The sequence below is a fragment of the Podarcis vaucheri genome (assembly GCF_965113315.1).
Source record: "Podarcis vaucheri genome assembly, chromosome: Z".
Taxonomy (NCBI): domain Eukaryota; kingdom Metazoa; phylum Chordata; class Lepidosauria; order Squamata; family Lacertidae; genus Podarcis; species Podarcis vaucheri.
This window is the reverse complement of record NC_138758.1, coordinates 39,037,064-39,053,312: the sequence shown is the minus strand read 5'-3', so window position 1 is coordinate 39,053,312 and position 16,249 is coordinate 39,037,064. Positions and strand designations below refer to the sequence as shown.

At 45.6% G+C, this 16,249-nt stretch overlaps 1 protein-coding gene across 1 annotated transcript in view; it reads left to right on the top strand.

The window, feature by feature from the left end:
* The window catches only part of LOC309523895 (patatin-like phospholipase domain-containing protein 7), an 87,818-nt gene extending 72,217 nt beyond the window's left edge, over positions 1–15,601 (top strand). Inside the window, exons 32-34 of the mRNA XM_082208121.1 lie at positions 1,996–2,178; positions 9,854–9,972; positions 15,244–15,601. Of these exons, the coding sequence (XP_082064247.1) occupies positions 1,996–2,178; positions 9,854–9,972; positions 15,244–15,586 (645 nt within the window). The 3' untranslated portion in view covers positions 15,587–15,601. The remainder of the gene's footprint in view (positions 1–1,995; positions 2,179–9,853; positions 9,973–15,243) is intronic.
* Positions 15,602–16,249: the final 648 nt, after the last annotated feature.

Sequence of the window (16,249 nt, the reverse complement as noted above, 5' to 3'; positions counted from 1 at the left end):
CCTTGGCAGTGACTCACCAAGTTTTCAGACCGTTTTGCCCCCAGCCCTAACTGCACATGTCGGAGATTGAGCCCTGGTCTGCCGCAGAACTGTGCTGCGCCCTTACCCAATATGGTATAATGCATATCTGGAACCTCCAGCCCACCTTGCAAACCACCATTGTATCTTGCAAATCTGTGGATATGCTCTAGTCTGTCTGCAAACTAGCTGCACAACATACTGAAATGTCATCCATCCTGCATTCTATACCACTTAGCAAATGAAACCACGTACAGTATAAAGACGTCTGAGAGGGAGGATTTAAGAGAGCAGCTTTCTGCTCATGGGCTGCTTTCTGTGTCAGCTGCAGCCTGCTTAGCCCCACTATGCAAGCAAGTCAACTTTCTGCCTGCTGGAGCTTATCAACTCTTGTGCTGAGGGTTGGCACTCCTGATTAAACTGCAGGCACCGGATTTACCGAGATGAGATTCAGGCCATGTAAGCTGCTTTTGTGTTGGATTCTGAGGTCTGCTGCTTTTCTCTCTCCTTTCTTCTGTTCTGATTAGGGCAGAGCCTGGCAAAATGCATTCACAAGCCTGTTCTTAGGACTGCACCACTAACACCTTCCTCATAGTGACACCCCTGCCCTTTCCAGTGTTGCACGATGTGACCATCTGAACGCAAGATGCACACTCTTTCTTACGCAAAATGTAGGAAAACAAAATAAAACCCCCACACCAGTCTCAGTCATCCAGCATAGCTACGGTGCTTGGGAAGGATGGTGAAAATGATTGAAATGCCCTGGAGCTTCTTATTTATAGAGACAGGATAATAAATAGGTTGTGAGATAAAGAAGTTATCAACACCCAGATATGTTATCTGCTCCCTGGGGTGATTTTCTTCCCTCCCTTTCTTATGACTATTATGATTATTGGTTATTATTACAGTTTCTTACTTCCTCTTCACCCTAAGATCCCGGGGCAGGTTAAAATTTAAAATACAACATTAATATTAAAACATAATATTGCGCAATATTAAACGCAGTTTAAAATAACTGAAACTAGGCTAACTAGGGGTCAGCAAATTTTTTCAGCAGGGGGCCGGTCCACTGTCCCTCAGACCTTGTGGGGGGCTGGATTATATTTTGAAGGGGGGAAAATGAACGAATTCCTGTGCCCCACAAATAACCCAGAGGTGCATTTTAAATAAAAGGACACATTCTACTCATGTAAAAACACACAAATTCCCGGACCGTCCACGGGCTGGATTTAGAAGGCGATTGGGCCGGATCCTGCCCCTGGGCCTTAGTTTGCCTACCCACGGGCTAGTGGCCCATCTAGTTCAGCATCCTGTTCTTGCAGTTGCTAATCAGATGTCTCTTCTAGGAGCAACCCTGTGAGGCAGATTAGGCAGAGAGTTGATGATTAGCCCAAGATCACCCAGTGAACTCCGTGGCAAAGGAGGGATTTAAACCTGAGTCTCCCAGGTTCTAGACCTGACAATATAACCACCACATCACTGAGGTCCATTAATTACATGGGGCCTACTCTGAGAAGAACACAGTTGGATACACACCTATATTTTTATCCTTGCATATTTTTTCCCATTCTTTTGCTGGTCATGGGGAAGTGAGGGAGGGAAGAAACCTTATTCTAGGCACCCCAAATTGTACTCAAACCACCCTTTGGCCCATGAGATTAACCAGTTGCTGCCCATCCATTTTCAAGCACATGCTTTATTCTCTTTTTTTAAAACAGAAACTGGTATTATCTAGAAGCTGATTCTATGGTAGTGCCGAACTCACACCATAGTCACTAGGAGAAATGTACCTTTGCTGTGTAGCAGCACAGCATTTCCGAAGGTCTCCAGTGTTGCAGGCCAGGGGGCAGGAGCAGGCAACTAAATCAGTGTGCTAGCACATGAAGTGTGTCTGCGAGTGAGGTGGGATGATTGCTGCAGGACTGGGCCACTGGCAGCTGTTCTTACCTGGACAATCCTTTTCTATTGTTGTTCTAGCTGGAGCGGATGCTGGAGAACACGGCTGTCCGAGCCCAGAAACAGCTGATCCTACTTCACAGGGAGGATGGCCCCCTTCCCTCCCGGACCGTGGAATGGCTCAACATGCGTAGCTGGTGTTCAGCCCACCTCCATCTTCGTTGCCCCAGACGGGTTTTCTCCCGGCGGAGCCTCCCCAAGCTGGTAGGTAGCTTCATGGGGGGGGGAGGGGGAAATCCAGTACTGGGCCCAGTGGCAGCCTGGGGCTGACTCTGCAAGGCGCAGGTTGCAATCCACCCCAGCGCCTAGCAGAGCAGGGCCTTTGGATGTTGCTGAGGGGCGCAGGGCCTGTTGGCAATGTTGGCTCAGCTCTGCAAGTCATGGGGTGAAATCCACCCCAGCGCCTAGCCAAGCAGGGTCGTTTAGTGCTGCTCACTTGCATCTAGTAAATAACTGTACACTCAGAAGAAAGCCACACTGAGTTCAGTGGCCTTACACCCAGGTAAGAGTATGTGGGGCTATAGTGTTTTATTTAGGCAGCCAGGGCTCCTCTGGATTACAATATCTTTTTGATCAGGTCAATGAGGACCGCTTGCTTTTTAAAATCCTCCCATATATACAGAAATCCTTGTGCACCTTTTGGACTGTATCCGTAGGTTTCCCCCTCTGTATCAAATAACAGGTCAAATAAGTGTTTACTTTTTATAATACATGGAAGAGGGATCTCCTTCGGGAGGTTGTGGACTCTCCTTCCTTGGAGGTTTTCAAGCAGAGGTTGGAAAGCCATCTGTCATGGATGCTTTAGCTGAGTTTCCTATATTGCAGGCGGTTGCACTAGAAAGATGACTCTTGGGGTCCCTCCTAGCTCCATGATTCTATGTTTTTCTTCTTCAACAATATTGCATCATGTTCCTATCATTTTATGTATTGTATTTTGTATAAATTATAAAAATTATGAATGAAACATGTTCTGTTTACAAACAAAACATTTAAATTGCTGTGAGTCAATCGCTTTTTCTGCGGAGCGAAGCCGCATAGCCGTTGCCGGAGAGCGCTGCCTTTTTCCTGGGACAAATTGGCATCTAAAATAACCAACCGTGAGTACTGGAACATCAAATATTTGGACTTTAAATAAGAACTGGCGAACTGGTGAAATAGAAAGGAATTTGGACTTAAAAATTCACCTTAATTTGGTACTGAAACGGGAAGGTCTAAACAGGAAGTCACCCTTCCATTTCCCTGTAGCCAGAACAAAGCAAAGTCAAAGCAAACTAGAGTTTTAAAAATCACCTTTGAAGGATCGACTTTCATCATTTAAAATCGCTGAACCCCTCTTCGGTAGCAGGAGAAGAAGGGGGATTTCTTTTCTTTTCTTTTCTTTTCTTTTCTTTTTTTGAGCTATTTAAACCTGCAGAAGTGAATCTAAAGCAAAGTAATTTTCCATCGTCCTGATCCTGGAGCGGGGTGTCAGGATTGACGTTTGAAGCTCATTGACCAGAAACAAATGTTTTTGACAGATAGTTATAAGAAGAGAAACATAGTGACTCCATTGCCTCCTTTCGCATCTTAAAAAGAACAAATATGGACAAAATATCTTAAAAAAGAGACTTTGTTGCTATTGTTTTTAAGAGAAAGAACAACCAGAAGCTTTTCCCCCTAGAGGGGAACTGTGGAATTGTATAATCTTTGGGAGCTTGCAGCTGTTACTGATTATAGAATCATAGAATCATAGAATCATAGAGTTGGAAGAGACCACAAGGGCCATCGAGTCCAACCCCCTGCCAAGCAGGAAACACCATCAGAGCACTCCTGACATATGGTTGTCAAGCCTCTGCTTAAAGACCTCCAAAGTAGGAGACTCCACCACACTCCTTGGCAGCAAATTCCACTGTCGAACAGCTCTTACTGTCAGGAAGTTCTTCCTAATGTTTAGGTGGAATCTTCTTTCTTGTAGTTTGGATCCATTGCTCCGTGTCCGCTTCTCTGGAGCAGTAGAAAACTGTGGGAAAGGGTTTGTGACCTTGCAAGACAATGTCTGCAGAAGCACTGTTGGGTGTTTTCTGCAAAATAAATGCCCTACTGGATCAGTTAAGCCAGAAGACAGATTTGATGACCAGTGTGGCCAGAACCTTTGAACAGGTGGTGGGAAACTATAGGGAGCCCACCCAGGAATTAAAACAGGAGCGTGCCATGACAGAACAGCTGAGAGAAGAGGTTTCTGCTGAATCTTGGGCGCCAGAGACGGAAGGAGCTGAGGCCCAGCAGGCATATAAATTTTTGGATTTGACAAATGAACTTGGAAAAGACCAGACTTGGAAAGATAAAATCTGGTTTGGTTTGGAAATGGGGGATTTGGACTTTTCGAGTCTGGAAAGGGGCCGTCAGATGTCTGGAGCTTTGGGGGCTCTTAACTTTGAAGGGAATCTGGTACATGTCTCTAAATACTATATCAAGTTTGGTCTGGACTATGGAAAAGGGACTGTTTTGTTGAAAAGGGTCAAAAATATTACTAAGCTGGAGTTCCCAAGAATAAAAGGATATGAAGAAGAGTTGCGAGATATGGAAGAGACTTGAGGGCCTTGGATATAAGATTGCCAGGTTAATGTGCTAGATTAATAGGATAGAAAGGACTGACAAAACCCGGGACCAGGAGGAAGGGACGCTCGATGAAGATTGGATTGCTTATTTTTTATTTTTAATTAGGACTGTTTTATAAAATTGATGAGTGTTAGGAAAATGTTGAAATGAAATTATTTGGCTCTAATAAAAATGTTTAAAGAATTAGGTAAGAATGTTATGGTAGGAGAAGTTGGTAAAAATTAAGATTTAAGTTTTAAACTTTAAGTTTTTTTTTTATATATATATAAGATAAGATGAAAATAGATTAAGGTAATGTGATGACAGAATATTATGAATTATGGAAAAGATTAGAAAGAGGGGAGGGATTTGCTGAAATAATAATTTGAACTGGAATACAGAGAAGGAAGGCGTGAGGAAGTCCTGGAAATAAGTAAATGAAAAATATGTGATAATTGAATTGTTTTTTAACTATTTTTATTTTTGTATTTTTCTTTTTTTGTATTTTTCTTTTGTTTTTTCTATTTTGTAATTTCTGGAAAATCTTAATAAATATCTTTTAAAAAAATTTAAAAAAAGAAGTTAGAATTTGGATGATTGGCAGAGAAGCCGAAGGAAGTCAAAAATGGAAAATTTAATAGAAATTGTAATGTGGTATGAATGTATGGAAAATTAATAAAATATAAATAATATATAAAAAAAGAGAACAGGATGCTGAACTAGATGGGCCATCTTTGGCCTGATCCATCAGCTACTACTTAAGGTGGGCATCATAAGTGCAGAAGAAGCTGCCTTGTAACAGAGCAGACCATCTTCACTTTGGCCAGTATTGCCTGCTCTGACTGAGTGCTCTTCAGGGTCTTAAGCAGGTAAAAGCTCTTTCCTCTTCTTTTTTGCTAGAGAAGGGAGGGACTGAATCTGGGACCTTATGTGTGTGTGTGGGGGGGGGGTGTTTTCATCACTATCCCTTCCTTCCACACCCACCCTAGGGTGGCCTTCTGTCATGTCAGGCAATTGCACAGTGTGAGACGATCAGACCAAGCCTTGCACTCCCCCCACCCCGCTTCCCCCTGGCATCCTTGATGAGCTGTTTTATTTCCTGCTTAATTACCGTATTTTTCGCCCTATAAGACGCACTTTTTCCCCTCCAAAAATGAAGGGGAAATGTGGGTGTGTCTTATGGGGCGAATGCAGGCTTTCGCTGAAGCCTGGAGAGCGAGAGCGGTAGGTGCGCACCGACCCCTCTCGCTCTCCAGGCTTCGCGGACCTCTCCTCAAGCAGCGGGAACGCTCCCGCTGCTTGGGGAGAGTTGCCGGCATCCCGAAGCCTGCGCGCGCTGATCTCAGCGCGTCCAGGCTTCGCGGATCTCTTCGCAAGCAGCGGGAACGTTCCCGCTGCTTGGGGAGAGTTGCCGGCATCCCGAAGCCTGCGCGCGCTGATCTCAGCGCGTCCAGGCTTCGCGGATCTCTCCTCAAGCAGCGGGAACGCTCCCGCTGCTTGGGGAGAGTTGCCGGCATCCCGAAGCCTGCGCGCGCTGATCTCAGCGCGTCCAGGCTTCGCGGATCTCTCCACAAGCAGCGGGAGCCACCGCTGGGCTCCCACGGCCTGCAGAGAGCTGCCTGTTTGGGGGCTGGGGTCGGGGGAAGCTCGGGCTGCCCCAGCCCCGCGCCTGGGGGGGAAATAATTTTTTTCCCTTTATTTCCCCCCCAAAAAACTAGGTGCGTCTTATGGGACGGTGCGTCCTATAGGGCGAAAAATATGGTACTCAGAAGCAATTGACCCTCTTTTCCTGAATAACGTATGGTCCCCTTTGTATGCTTGTTAGCTGGCCTGATTATAGCAGCCATCAAGTGTGTGTGTGTGCATGCGTGCATGTGGACCACTTATAAACGCCATCTCCAACTCCTCGAAAGATTCCATTAATGGTATCTCTGAAAAATTTTACATATCACTTGCCAGTGTACTGGAAGAAGCAAAGATCACCAGTGTCGAAGCAATGATTCTTCAACATCAACTTTGTTATGTTGTTCGGATGCCTGATTATAGTCTTCCAAAGCAACTTCTCTATTCCAAACTTGAAAATGGAAAGTATAATGCTGGTGATAAACAAGAGAGGTTTAAAGATTCTCTCAAGGCAAATCTAAAAAAAATGTTGTATAAACACAGACAACAGAGAAACACTAGCCTGCGAGTGCTCCAATCGGAGAACAGCCTTTACCAAAGGTGTCATGGTCTTTGAAGATGCTCGAACTCAGGAACAAAGGGAGAAATGTGCTAAGAGGAAGGCACATTTGGCAAACCCTCACTATGATCAACTGCTGCCCGGAAACCTATGTCCCCACTGTGGAAGGAAGTGTGGATCCAGAATTGGCCTCCACAGTCACTTACTGTTAAGACCATGTTCTTGGTCTTACTCGGCTACGAGTGATTGCCAAAGAAGAAGTGTAGGGATCAGTCTTCATGGCAAAAAATGTTGACAGTGTTATGTTCCTATGCTGTGTGTTGAGTTTAAAACCAATAAAGAAATTGCAAAATATCGGATTACTATGCAATATTTGTTCAGAGTAGATCCACTGAAATGAATTGATCCAAGATAGCCATGCCTATTAATTTCAGTGGCTCTGCTGTTTAGGATGATCACTAGGTCCAAACCCATGCTTTCAAGCTGATGTAGGTTCTGTCTTTTATTAACAGGTGCAAAGAGAGCACTGAGAAGAACACAGAGAAATGATATATGATGTGCTTATCATGGATTTTATATGACAGATGTTAGTGATTAGGGTTATATATCCAGTGTAAGAGAATGGCAAATAGGCCAGGTGAAAAGTGCTGAATCTGCCAAGTTTAAAAAGCTATATTCGCATTCAATAAAAGAGTACAGTAATTCATTTTCAGTAAATCAGCATTGTTGTATTGCTTATTTGGACAATATTACTCATGTAACTGAAAAGTGTGTGTACGTTGTGTATGTGTGTGCCATAGACCCTGAGTGTGTGGAAGAGGGCAGGGGTTGCCCATCAGGCAAGGGCAGGACAGAAAAGAGCAGTGGCCAGTGGATGACTCTGGGAAGGATCTAGTAGGCTCGGAAGGTCTCTCCCCAGGCTGGGATAGCCCAAGAAAGAGGATCCTAGGTAAGGTCTTAGTATGTGGGGGGATTTCCCTTGCTTCATCCCATCTCTCCACCAGTCCTCTACAGTGTGAGGCATGGGCTTCATCTCTGGAGTTGCCAGAGGCTGGTTTGGGCTCATCGTCCTTGGCTGTTGCCCCACCAGCTCTATCTCTGGAGTTAGCAGAAACCATGTCTAGTCCCACCCTTCATGTGTGTTCATGCGTTTTACTCTTCCTGTCCCGTCCAGCTCTGAGGAGGCAGTAATGCCTCCCCTCTGTCACCCAGGTCATGGGACTGCCAGCACAGGCATGGAACGGATGGGTCTGGTTCCTTCTTCTTGGAAAAGTGCTAGGCTGCTTGCTCAGTCTAAGACTCAGAACCGCTGGCTCCACTAAGTTGTGCCCCTCCCCTTTCCCTCATAACAGGGTTTCAGGGAGCATGCCATTGTTGGATCAAAGTCTTTCCTTGTGCCTTTGAACAGCGTTTCACCCATGTATCGCACCAGCCTGAGCATTAAGCATTTGAGTAGAAACCACACTCTGAGTTCAAGTTCTTCATTGGGGTTAAGCCAGGACAGTCCATGTGTGGTATTGTCACTGCTGGATTTGGAGACAGAGGAAGGAGAGGTTGAAAGCTTAGGAATGATGCAAGACAAGGTGCACAGCAGCAAAGACTGAGCTGTGAAGCATAGGTGCAAAATCTCATTTTGGCTGTAAGCCCAGTAGATACATTAGTTGAACCGCTCAATACATTTTTGGGATATGTCACTAATAACACCAGCCTGCATCACAGTAGCTGTTGCAAAGATGACTTGCAGCGACATACGTGGAACACTTTGTATGCTGTCAATAAACGGGAATGACCATCGCTGAGTGTTGGAGCAAATGCTTTGCGTGCCAGAGGTTCCAGGTTCAACCCCCAGTGTCTGCAGGTGGGATCATGGAAAGAACCCCCTCGGTGAGACCCTGGGCAGCTGCCAGTCAGTGTAGAAAATACTGGGCTAGATAGACCAATGTTCTGACTTGAGATAAGGCAGCTTCTTAGATCCCTATTTAAAACCACCTCTTTACAGTGGTACCTCGGGTTAAGTACTTAATCCGTTCGGGAGGTCTGTACTTAACCTAAAACTGTTCTTAACCTGAAGCACCACTTTACCTAATGGGGCCTCCTACTGCTGCCGCGCCACCGGAGCACGATTTCTGTTCTTATCCTGAAGCAAAGTTCTTAACCTGAAGCACTATTTCTAGGTTAGCAGAGTCTGTAACCTGAAGTGTATGTAACCTGAAGCGTATGTAACCCGAGGTACCACTGTATTCAGAACCACGAGGACTAGAATCTTACTTTATCTTTAGGCTGGGACCACAGCTAAGTGCTTTGCATGGCAGAGACTCAGGTTCAGTTGCCAGTGCTATCGCCCAGTTAGGTTGAGAAAGATCCTCCCTTCCCCTGTGGTTTGTGTGTGACTGGCAGTGGCTCTCCAATTCTGGCCTAGAGGGATCCACCAGGGATCCATTCTGACTAAGGCTGGAATGTTCAAATGCAGTTGTGTAATGATGATGCGGGGGGGGGGACTGGTCTCACAGCTGGTTTCCCTGGGATGGGTTCATGTTAAAACTGGTATTGTGAATGATTCAGCAAACATTTCGATTGCAGCCCAAATTAACAGAAAACGACACACTTTGTGGTGTGTGTTTAAGTAGTTGGGCGGTTCGTTGCTTAGGCTGGCATAGAATTGTATAAGGTGGTGTCAGAGGCCCAAAAAAGCACCATACATTTAAAGCACTGTGGTGCCACTTTAAATAATCATGGCTTCCCCCAATGAATCCTGGGAACTGTAGTTTGCAAAGGGTGCTGAGACTTGGTAGGAGAGCCCCTATCCCCCTCACAGAGCTACAATTCCCAGGGTCCCCTGGGAAGAGGGATTGATTGTTAAATTACTCTGGGAATTGTGACTTAACACTAAATACAACTCCATGTATTTGGGGGTTCGTTTTTCTTTCTTTTGACGTAAATTGATTATCTCAGTTAGTTGTGGGTTTATTTTTTTAAGACAACAGTACATTGCAACCTGAGATTTTCTTTCTGAAACAGTGGGGAGCTATTCTCTCCCTTTCCTCAAATATACACAAAGTTCCCTCTTCCGTATGCTTGATCTGAGATGGCCTTGACCACCTCTCTCTTTCTCACCTTCAGAAAGAACTGTACGAGAGGGTGTTTCAGAAGATTCCGGACAGACATTCAGACTTCTCCCGGCTGGCCCGTGTCCTGACAGGGAATGCGGTCGCTTTAGTGCTTGGAGGAGGCGGAGCTCGGTAAGACTGGCCAAAGCAGTTTGAGATCCTTCTGGGGCAGGGCTACTGGGAGGCTGCCAGATCCATTGGGCCATTTTGCTTAGTGGAGGGTGCCTCTCTTCTCCTTCTGACCACTCATCATCGTCCCTCCTACTGATAATAATCGTCCCTCCTACTGATTCTCATCCTCAAAGAGCCAGACCAGTATATTGGGAATGCGGATGGGTTTCATGCCAGGGCATACTGCTCAGAAGAAGTGAGAAGTCAGAGAAGGCCTTGGGATGCAACAGATTACCAGGAAAGGAGAGGGCTGAGAGAATGTGAAACCTCCCAGTCCCTCCTGGGACTTTGCTTAGAGAACAGCTCCCTAGTAGGCTTCTGCAGCAACTGGCGGGATTTTGTGTGGGCCCCCCCCCCCCGGTTTGGTTCCACCTTTATAACTACCAGATATCCTGGCTCGAATTTATTGACTTAATTCATACATTTTAATTTAATTTACTATTTACAAACAATTATTCCATAGAAAACATAACAAGGCAGCGTACATTCCAGGGGGTTGGACTAGATAGCTATTGAGGGTCCTTTCAACTCTACAATTCTATGATTCTACAACATTGAATACACAATGCCGCAATAATAAAGCCTGTAAAAGCATCACTATCATATCATTAAAGCTTGTCAATTTTAAAAAAGGGAACGTTCCCAAGGTCTGTTGGAACAGTACAGTTCTTTAAAAGACGTTGAATGGAAAGCAGAGGTGTCTTCCACCATACTTCTTAGGGCAATGGGTTCTGTAGTGCAGAGCCTGCCACACTGAAGACTCTATCCCTGGAAACCACAAAAAGTACCCATCAGAAGTTCTCTGTGACTGAGGTGCCGAATAAGGAATCAGATAGCCCTTTAAAGTGCCTTGGGGCCAGGTTTTTCAGGCCAGTGTGGTGTCGTGGTTAGTCTCTGGACTAGGGCTTGGAAGATCAGGGTTCAAATTGCCACTCAGCCATGAAACTCACTGGGTAACATCGGGTCAGTCACAGTCTCTCAGCCTAAGCTACCTCACAAGCTGCTTGTGAGGATAAAATGAGGAGGAAGGGAACCATGTCTGCCACCATGAGCTCCTTGGAGGAAAAGGTGGGATATCAGTGTTACAATTAAATAAAATAGCCCTTTGAAGATTAACACTTCAACCTTGAACCTAGCAGATCCCTCCCAACACATCTTTATGACAGCTGATCCTAAACAGTGCCTCTGTGTGCAAGCGGAGAGTTCTGTACTGGTGTGCAGGTTATTTTTGGAGAAGTCTCTTCTGGCATTGAGACATGCAAGGGCAATTCTGGGCTCCTGCGACTCCAGGAACTGCATGCCTTCCTTTTGTTCTCTGCACACCCCATTCGCCTCCCCATGTCTTTCATCAACTATGCCGTGTGCAGAGGTGATGTTTGCCCCTGTTATATCCTTGGTGGACCATTCAGGATCATTTAGGGCTGCTGGCTCTGGGTTGTAAATGTCATTCCCTTTTGTCCTTGGGGGAGGAGGTTGCGGCACTTGCAGAAGTGGTGTGGGGGGTGTTTGCTGATGCATCCCGCCTTAAATTGCAATGAACCTTGGAATTTTCTTGTCTCCTCTCCTTTCACATGGGTAATTAGTCCCCTGACACTTAGCTGCAAGTCCCTCACTGATTGTTCCAGGGTTTGGGAGAAATGCCATAAGTAAAAAATCGCCCACACATTTGTTCCAGCCCAGATGTGTATTTATACCTCCCCTCCTTTTGTTAAATGTTCTAAATATCCCACTTTTCCTTCCCTTCTGGCTTCAAGCTGATGGGAGCGGGAGAGAGAGACAGCGTTTGTAGCTTTGTGTAATTAGGGGTGAGGGTGGCCCTGAAATCAACCCAGGAGAACATCAGAATCTCAAAAAGACCTGGAAGGCCTTCTCATATCTTGTCGACCATATTTCCTAGCACTCCCCACAAACTGTTTTAAGTCTCTCTCTCCCGCCTTATTTGTCTTTGGAATACCCCTGTGTGGTAGGTCACCTGCTCTCAGGGTTACTTCTATCCTTCTGCTGTTTCCTTTCCTCTGATGTTCCCTGAGGTACACAGGAAGCTGTGTTAAGCTAAATTAGGACCCCTGGTCCATCTAGTTCAGTGGTTTACACAGACCGGCAGCAGCTCTCCAGAGTTTGAGACGCAGGTCTCTTCCAGCCTTCCCTGGAGATGCCACTGGAGATTGAACGTGGGATTTTCTGAGCATATGCTCCACCACTGATACGCAGCCCTTCTCAAATTGTGTTTAATATACAGCAAGCCTGTGACATGTGGCTGTTACGTTCCAGGGATCGCACCTAAAGCCAAAATCACATATAGAAACATATATTGTACAATGGCAGGCCTTTTTACTGCTTGTTAAAGCCTCATGTCTGCCAATGGGTGTATATGCATGCTCTCTCGCTCATAACAATAAATTCTGATGAACTTAACGAGGCTTTATAATGAGGCTTTATAATTGCTACGATATAGAGGTTTGCAAAGTGCTAGGTTGTGTATGCACCATACATTTAAAGCCCTACTCCCCAGGAAGAATCATAGGCACTAGTTTGTTAAGGGGGTTGGAAATTCTAAGCTCTGAGAGGGTTAAACTACATTTCCCAGGACTCTTTGAGGGAAACCATGTACTTTAAATGAATGGTCTGTCTGCAGCCCTTGCCCTGAAGAAGTTTCTGATTTGAAATTCTTCACAGAGGAAGGGTAGAAAAATGGAATCCATGTAAGCAGGAGGAAGAATAATTCAGGAGGCAGCTAATTCAGTTGCACATTCTTGGGCTTAGTGACACTAGGGTTAACTTCAGTCCCCAGAAGGCAAATTAAACCTCCAGGCCTCTCTGCCTGACCCTTGGGACTCTTTCCAGGTCCCACATCCTTCTGGCCCTGCTTCCTATTCCATATGTTTTTTGCCTGGCTGGGATGTATCCTTGAGACTTGGATAATGCCTCTTATCTGAAGTGATGGTTGACTGAGGTAGGGGGAGTGGGTTTAGGCAGCCCATTGTACAGAGGTAAATTCTGCATTCATTGCCCCACCTATTTTCTTGCTGGCTCTGCTCACCCCTGGCATGCTGCCCCCTAAAAGTTCCCCAGTCCCCAGACTGAAAATTTAAAGCACAGACTCCTGTACACCCAGCACCACATTCTGCTCTGCTTGGTGAATCATGCTCCACACACGGTCTCAGATGCAAGCACTAACCCCACCCCCCATATTATTATTTTTTGGGGATGAGATGGGGGCAAATGTTTTAAAAGCCATTCCTGGACCCTGAAAGAGAGGCTGCCTGTTTCTGACAGGCACTTGGCATTCACAGTGAACTGTGGCGTTTTCCTTTTGTTTGGTTTCCTTTCTTGCTGAACCATAGCCAGCGGCACATAAGACAGGCAAAAGACAGCCTCTCTGTGGTGATGGGGGGGGGGCTGCTGCTTTATGTTCCCGAAACAGGCAACTTTGCCAGGCATCTCAGGTAACAATTACCGTTGAGATACTTTCTTCTGTTCTTCCTTTCTTCTTCTTTCTTCCTTCCAGCCAGCCACTTCATGGTAATTACCTCTTTTTTCCCTTTTTGCAATTTGTCATGATAGAGAACAGAAGCAGTGCACTCTCTCTCGCTCTCCCTCGCTCTCCCCCCTTGCTTTCCCTGTCACAGTTCCCAACACATAACTGTGCTCAAATTGCAACGTTTCATGTCTGCTAAGCGAAAACAACTATCCAAGGGGGGAGCAAGCTGGATTTTGGTGTCTATCCAACTCTACTGTTTGTGAAGCTGTGAGGTGTGTGGTGCAGAGGGGAGCACACTGACATGGCCAGGCCAGAGGTCAGCGTGGGCCAGGCCAATCTTGCCAATAGGCCTGTTGGGACTACTCTAAAACAGGATGAGGAGGAATAGGGACATGTTCAGGGCTGGTCCTTCTATGAGGCAGCTGTCTTAGGTGGAAGGGCCATAGCTAGTAGCAGAGCTGTGGCTTTGCATGGAGGAGGTCCCAGGCTCAATCCTAGGCTTCTCTAGGTAGGGCTAGGATAGACCAACTACCTGATTCACAGCTGCTGTCATTCAGTGTAGATAATACTGATCTAGATGGACCACAGAACTGACTTGGTGTAAGACAGTATCCTACTCCCTGTTTAATTCGGAGCTATGAGGATTAGAATCTTAAGAGGTACGGCTGTAGTGGCAGAGCATCTGCCTTGCTTGCAGAAGGTCCCAGGTTTAACCCCAGCACCTGTTGTGTATCTATCTTGGGCCTTATTGCACAAGAACTGGGTTAAACCTGGTGTGGTGTCTCTTTTTATCTTGGACCCAGGATGGCTCAAAGCTCACCACAGCTTAGCCTTGTTGTCCGTCTTCAATGTCAAGACCTAGGGAGGATAAACTGAGCATGTACAGAGTGTCCCCACTCCGCACCACTGAGTTAATTGCATCCTGGGCTGGGGTTTTTGTATGCAGCTGGGGCAGAGAAGTAAAGCCTAGGAATCTTGTGCTGGGTGTGGATTTCAGCTTCTGAATGTTGATCTCAGCAAATTTGATTTTATCAAAATTTTGAGGTTCTGCTCAGAGGGCTTGTACACCTGCTGAAATCTCACAAGCCAGAGAAGTTGCTGAATAAGGGTTCTAGTGTTCACGAGAGCAGGGCTGTTGCTTTCTTCCCCTCTTTTTTAGCAGGATAAGTCAATGCAATATTATTTTTAATTTTTATAGATTGAAATTTATTTATATACTACCCTATGCACAACTCAGAATGTGGTTTTCAAACAAAAGAAGAGAAGAAATACCAAAAAAGCTATAGGAGGAAAAGAATCTTACAATCTTTAAAGTAAGAACACAACAATTTATAACAAATCACTAAATAGCAAATGTCAATATCAACGGCCACTGATCCAGCTGTGCAATCCAGCCTCCCCTAGATTGAACCCAGTCAGTATGAGCTTAGCAGGTGGGGTTCCTGGACAGAGAATAGTTTTGTGCAAATCTTCACCATCTTACACAATTTATACGTGTGAGTGTTTTGCATAATCTTCTTGAGGTCCTGGAGTAATGCTTTTTGTTGTGCTGAAATAGCATGTATTGGGTGTCAATTCTCTTTTTTAAAGTGTATTGACCACAGGCCTAACTTTTGAAGTCCTCTCCAGCCAGAGGAGTCTCACATTTCTTTTGACAGCTGCCATTTTAGGTTTTCTCTACGGTTGACTGGTTTCTCTATTAATGTACATTTTATCTCTCCCCCTGCTACTCCCATCTTGCATTGCTTCAGAGGATGTTCCCAAGTGGGTGTCATCCGAGCGCTGAATGAAGCTGGCATCCCAGTTGACATGATTGGTGGCACCTCCATTGGCTCATTCATGGGTGCCCTGTATGCTGAAGAGCGCAGCTACACCCAAATGAGGATCAAAGCCAGGCAGTGGGCAATGGTAAGTGTTTCTCATTGGCTGCATGAGACCCTAGAGTGTGTGTGTGTCCTGAGGTGTGTATGCTTGGTTTTGCTGAACCCCCAGGAGAGCAGTGAGGGAACTTTTTCAGCCCAAGGGTTGCATTTCCTTCTCGTAGCCTTCTGGGGGCCACATGCTCATAGTGGGCAGGGCCAGAGGGAAAAGTAAGCAGTCCAATAAATTGACATGATCCCTACTGTACAGCAGGCCAGTGTCTACACATGCTCACATACCACTCTGTGTTGATACATGAAATCAGTGCTCACTTTAGAACTGGCCTGAGGTACTTTGAGGTTCCTTAATCGGTGTAGAAAGACAACCAGGAAAATATCCAAAGCAAAGTGGGCTCTTAAGCCTTTTGTTGTTAATTTGTCACAACAAAGACACAACCTCTCTAAAGGTAAAGAAAGGAGAAGTACAGACAAAGTGTGCTCTGCCTTTTAAAGGTTTACATTTCTCGTGAAATGACAAGAAATCCCACCTCACAAATATCAGTGACACATAGGAAAACATCAAAGATACATCACCAATTGGGGGTGGGGGGTAGTTTACAGTAGGTCAGTCAGGTCAAAATTATAATGTGTCAATCAGGACAGTTATGGACTGCAGATCTTACACTTTTCCAGAAAGAATTTACATGAGGCATTGACATTCAGAATAATTTCTGCAAGTTGCATTCAGAAGATATTGTGATCAACAGGATCAGTACCTCCTATTCATCGGTCCGTCTGGGCCAGTGGTGGTGAACCCTTGGCACTCATGCCAGAGAGGGGACTCAGAGCCCTCTCTGTGGGTATGTGCGGCGTCGCCCCAGCAGGGCCGTAGCTTCTG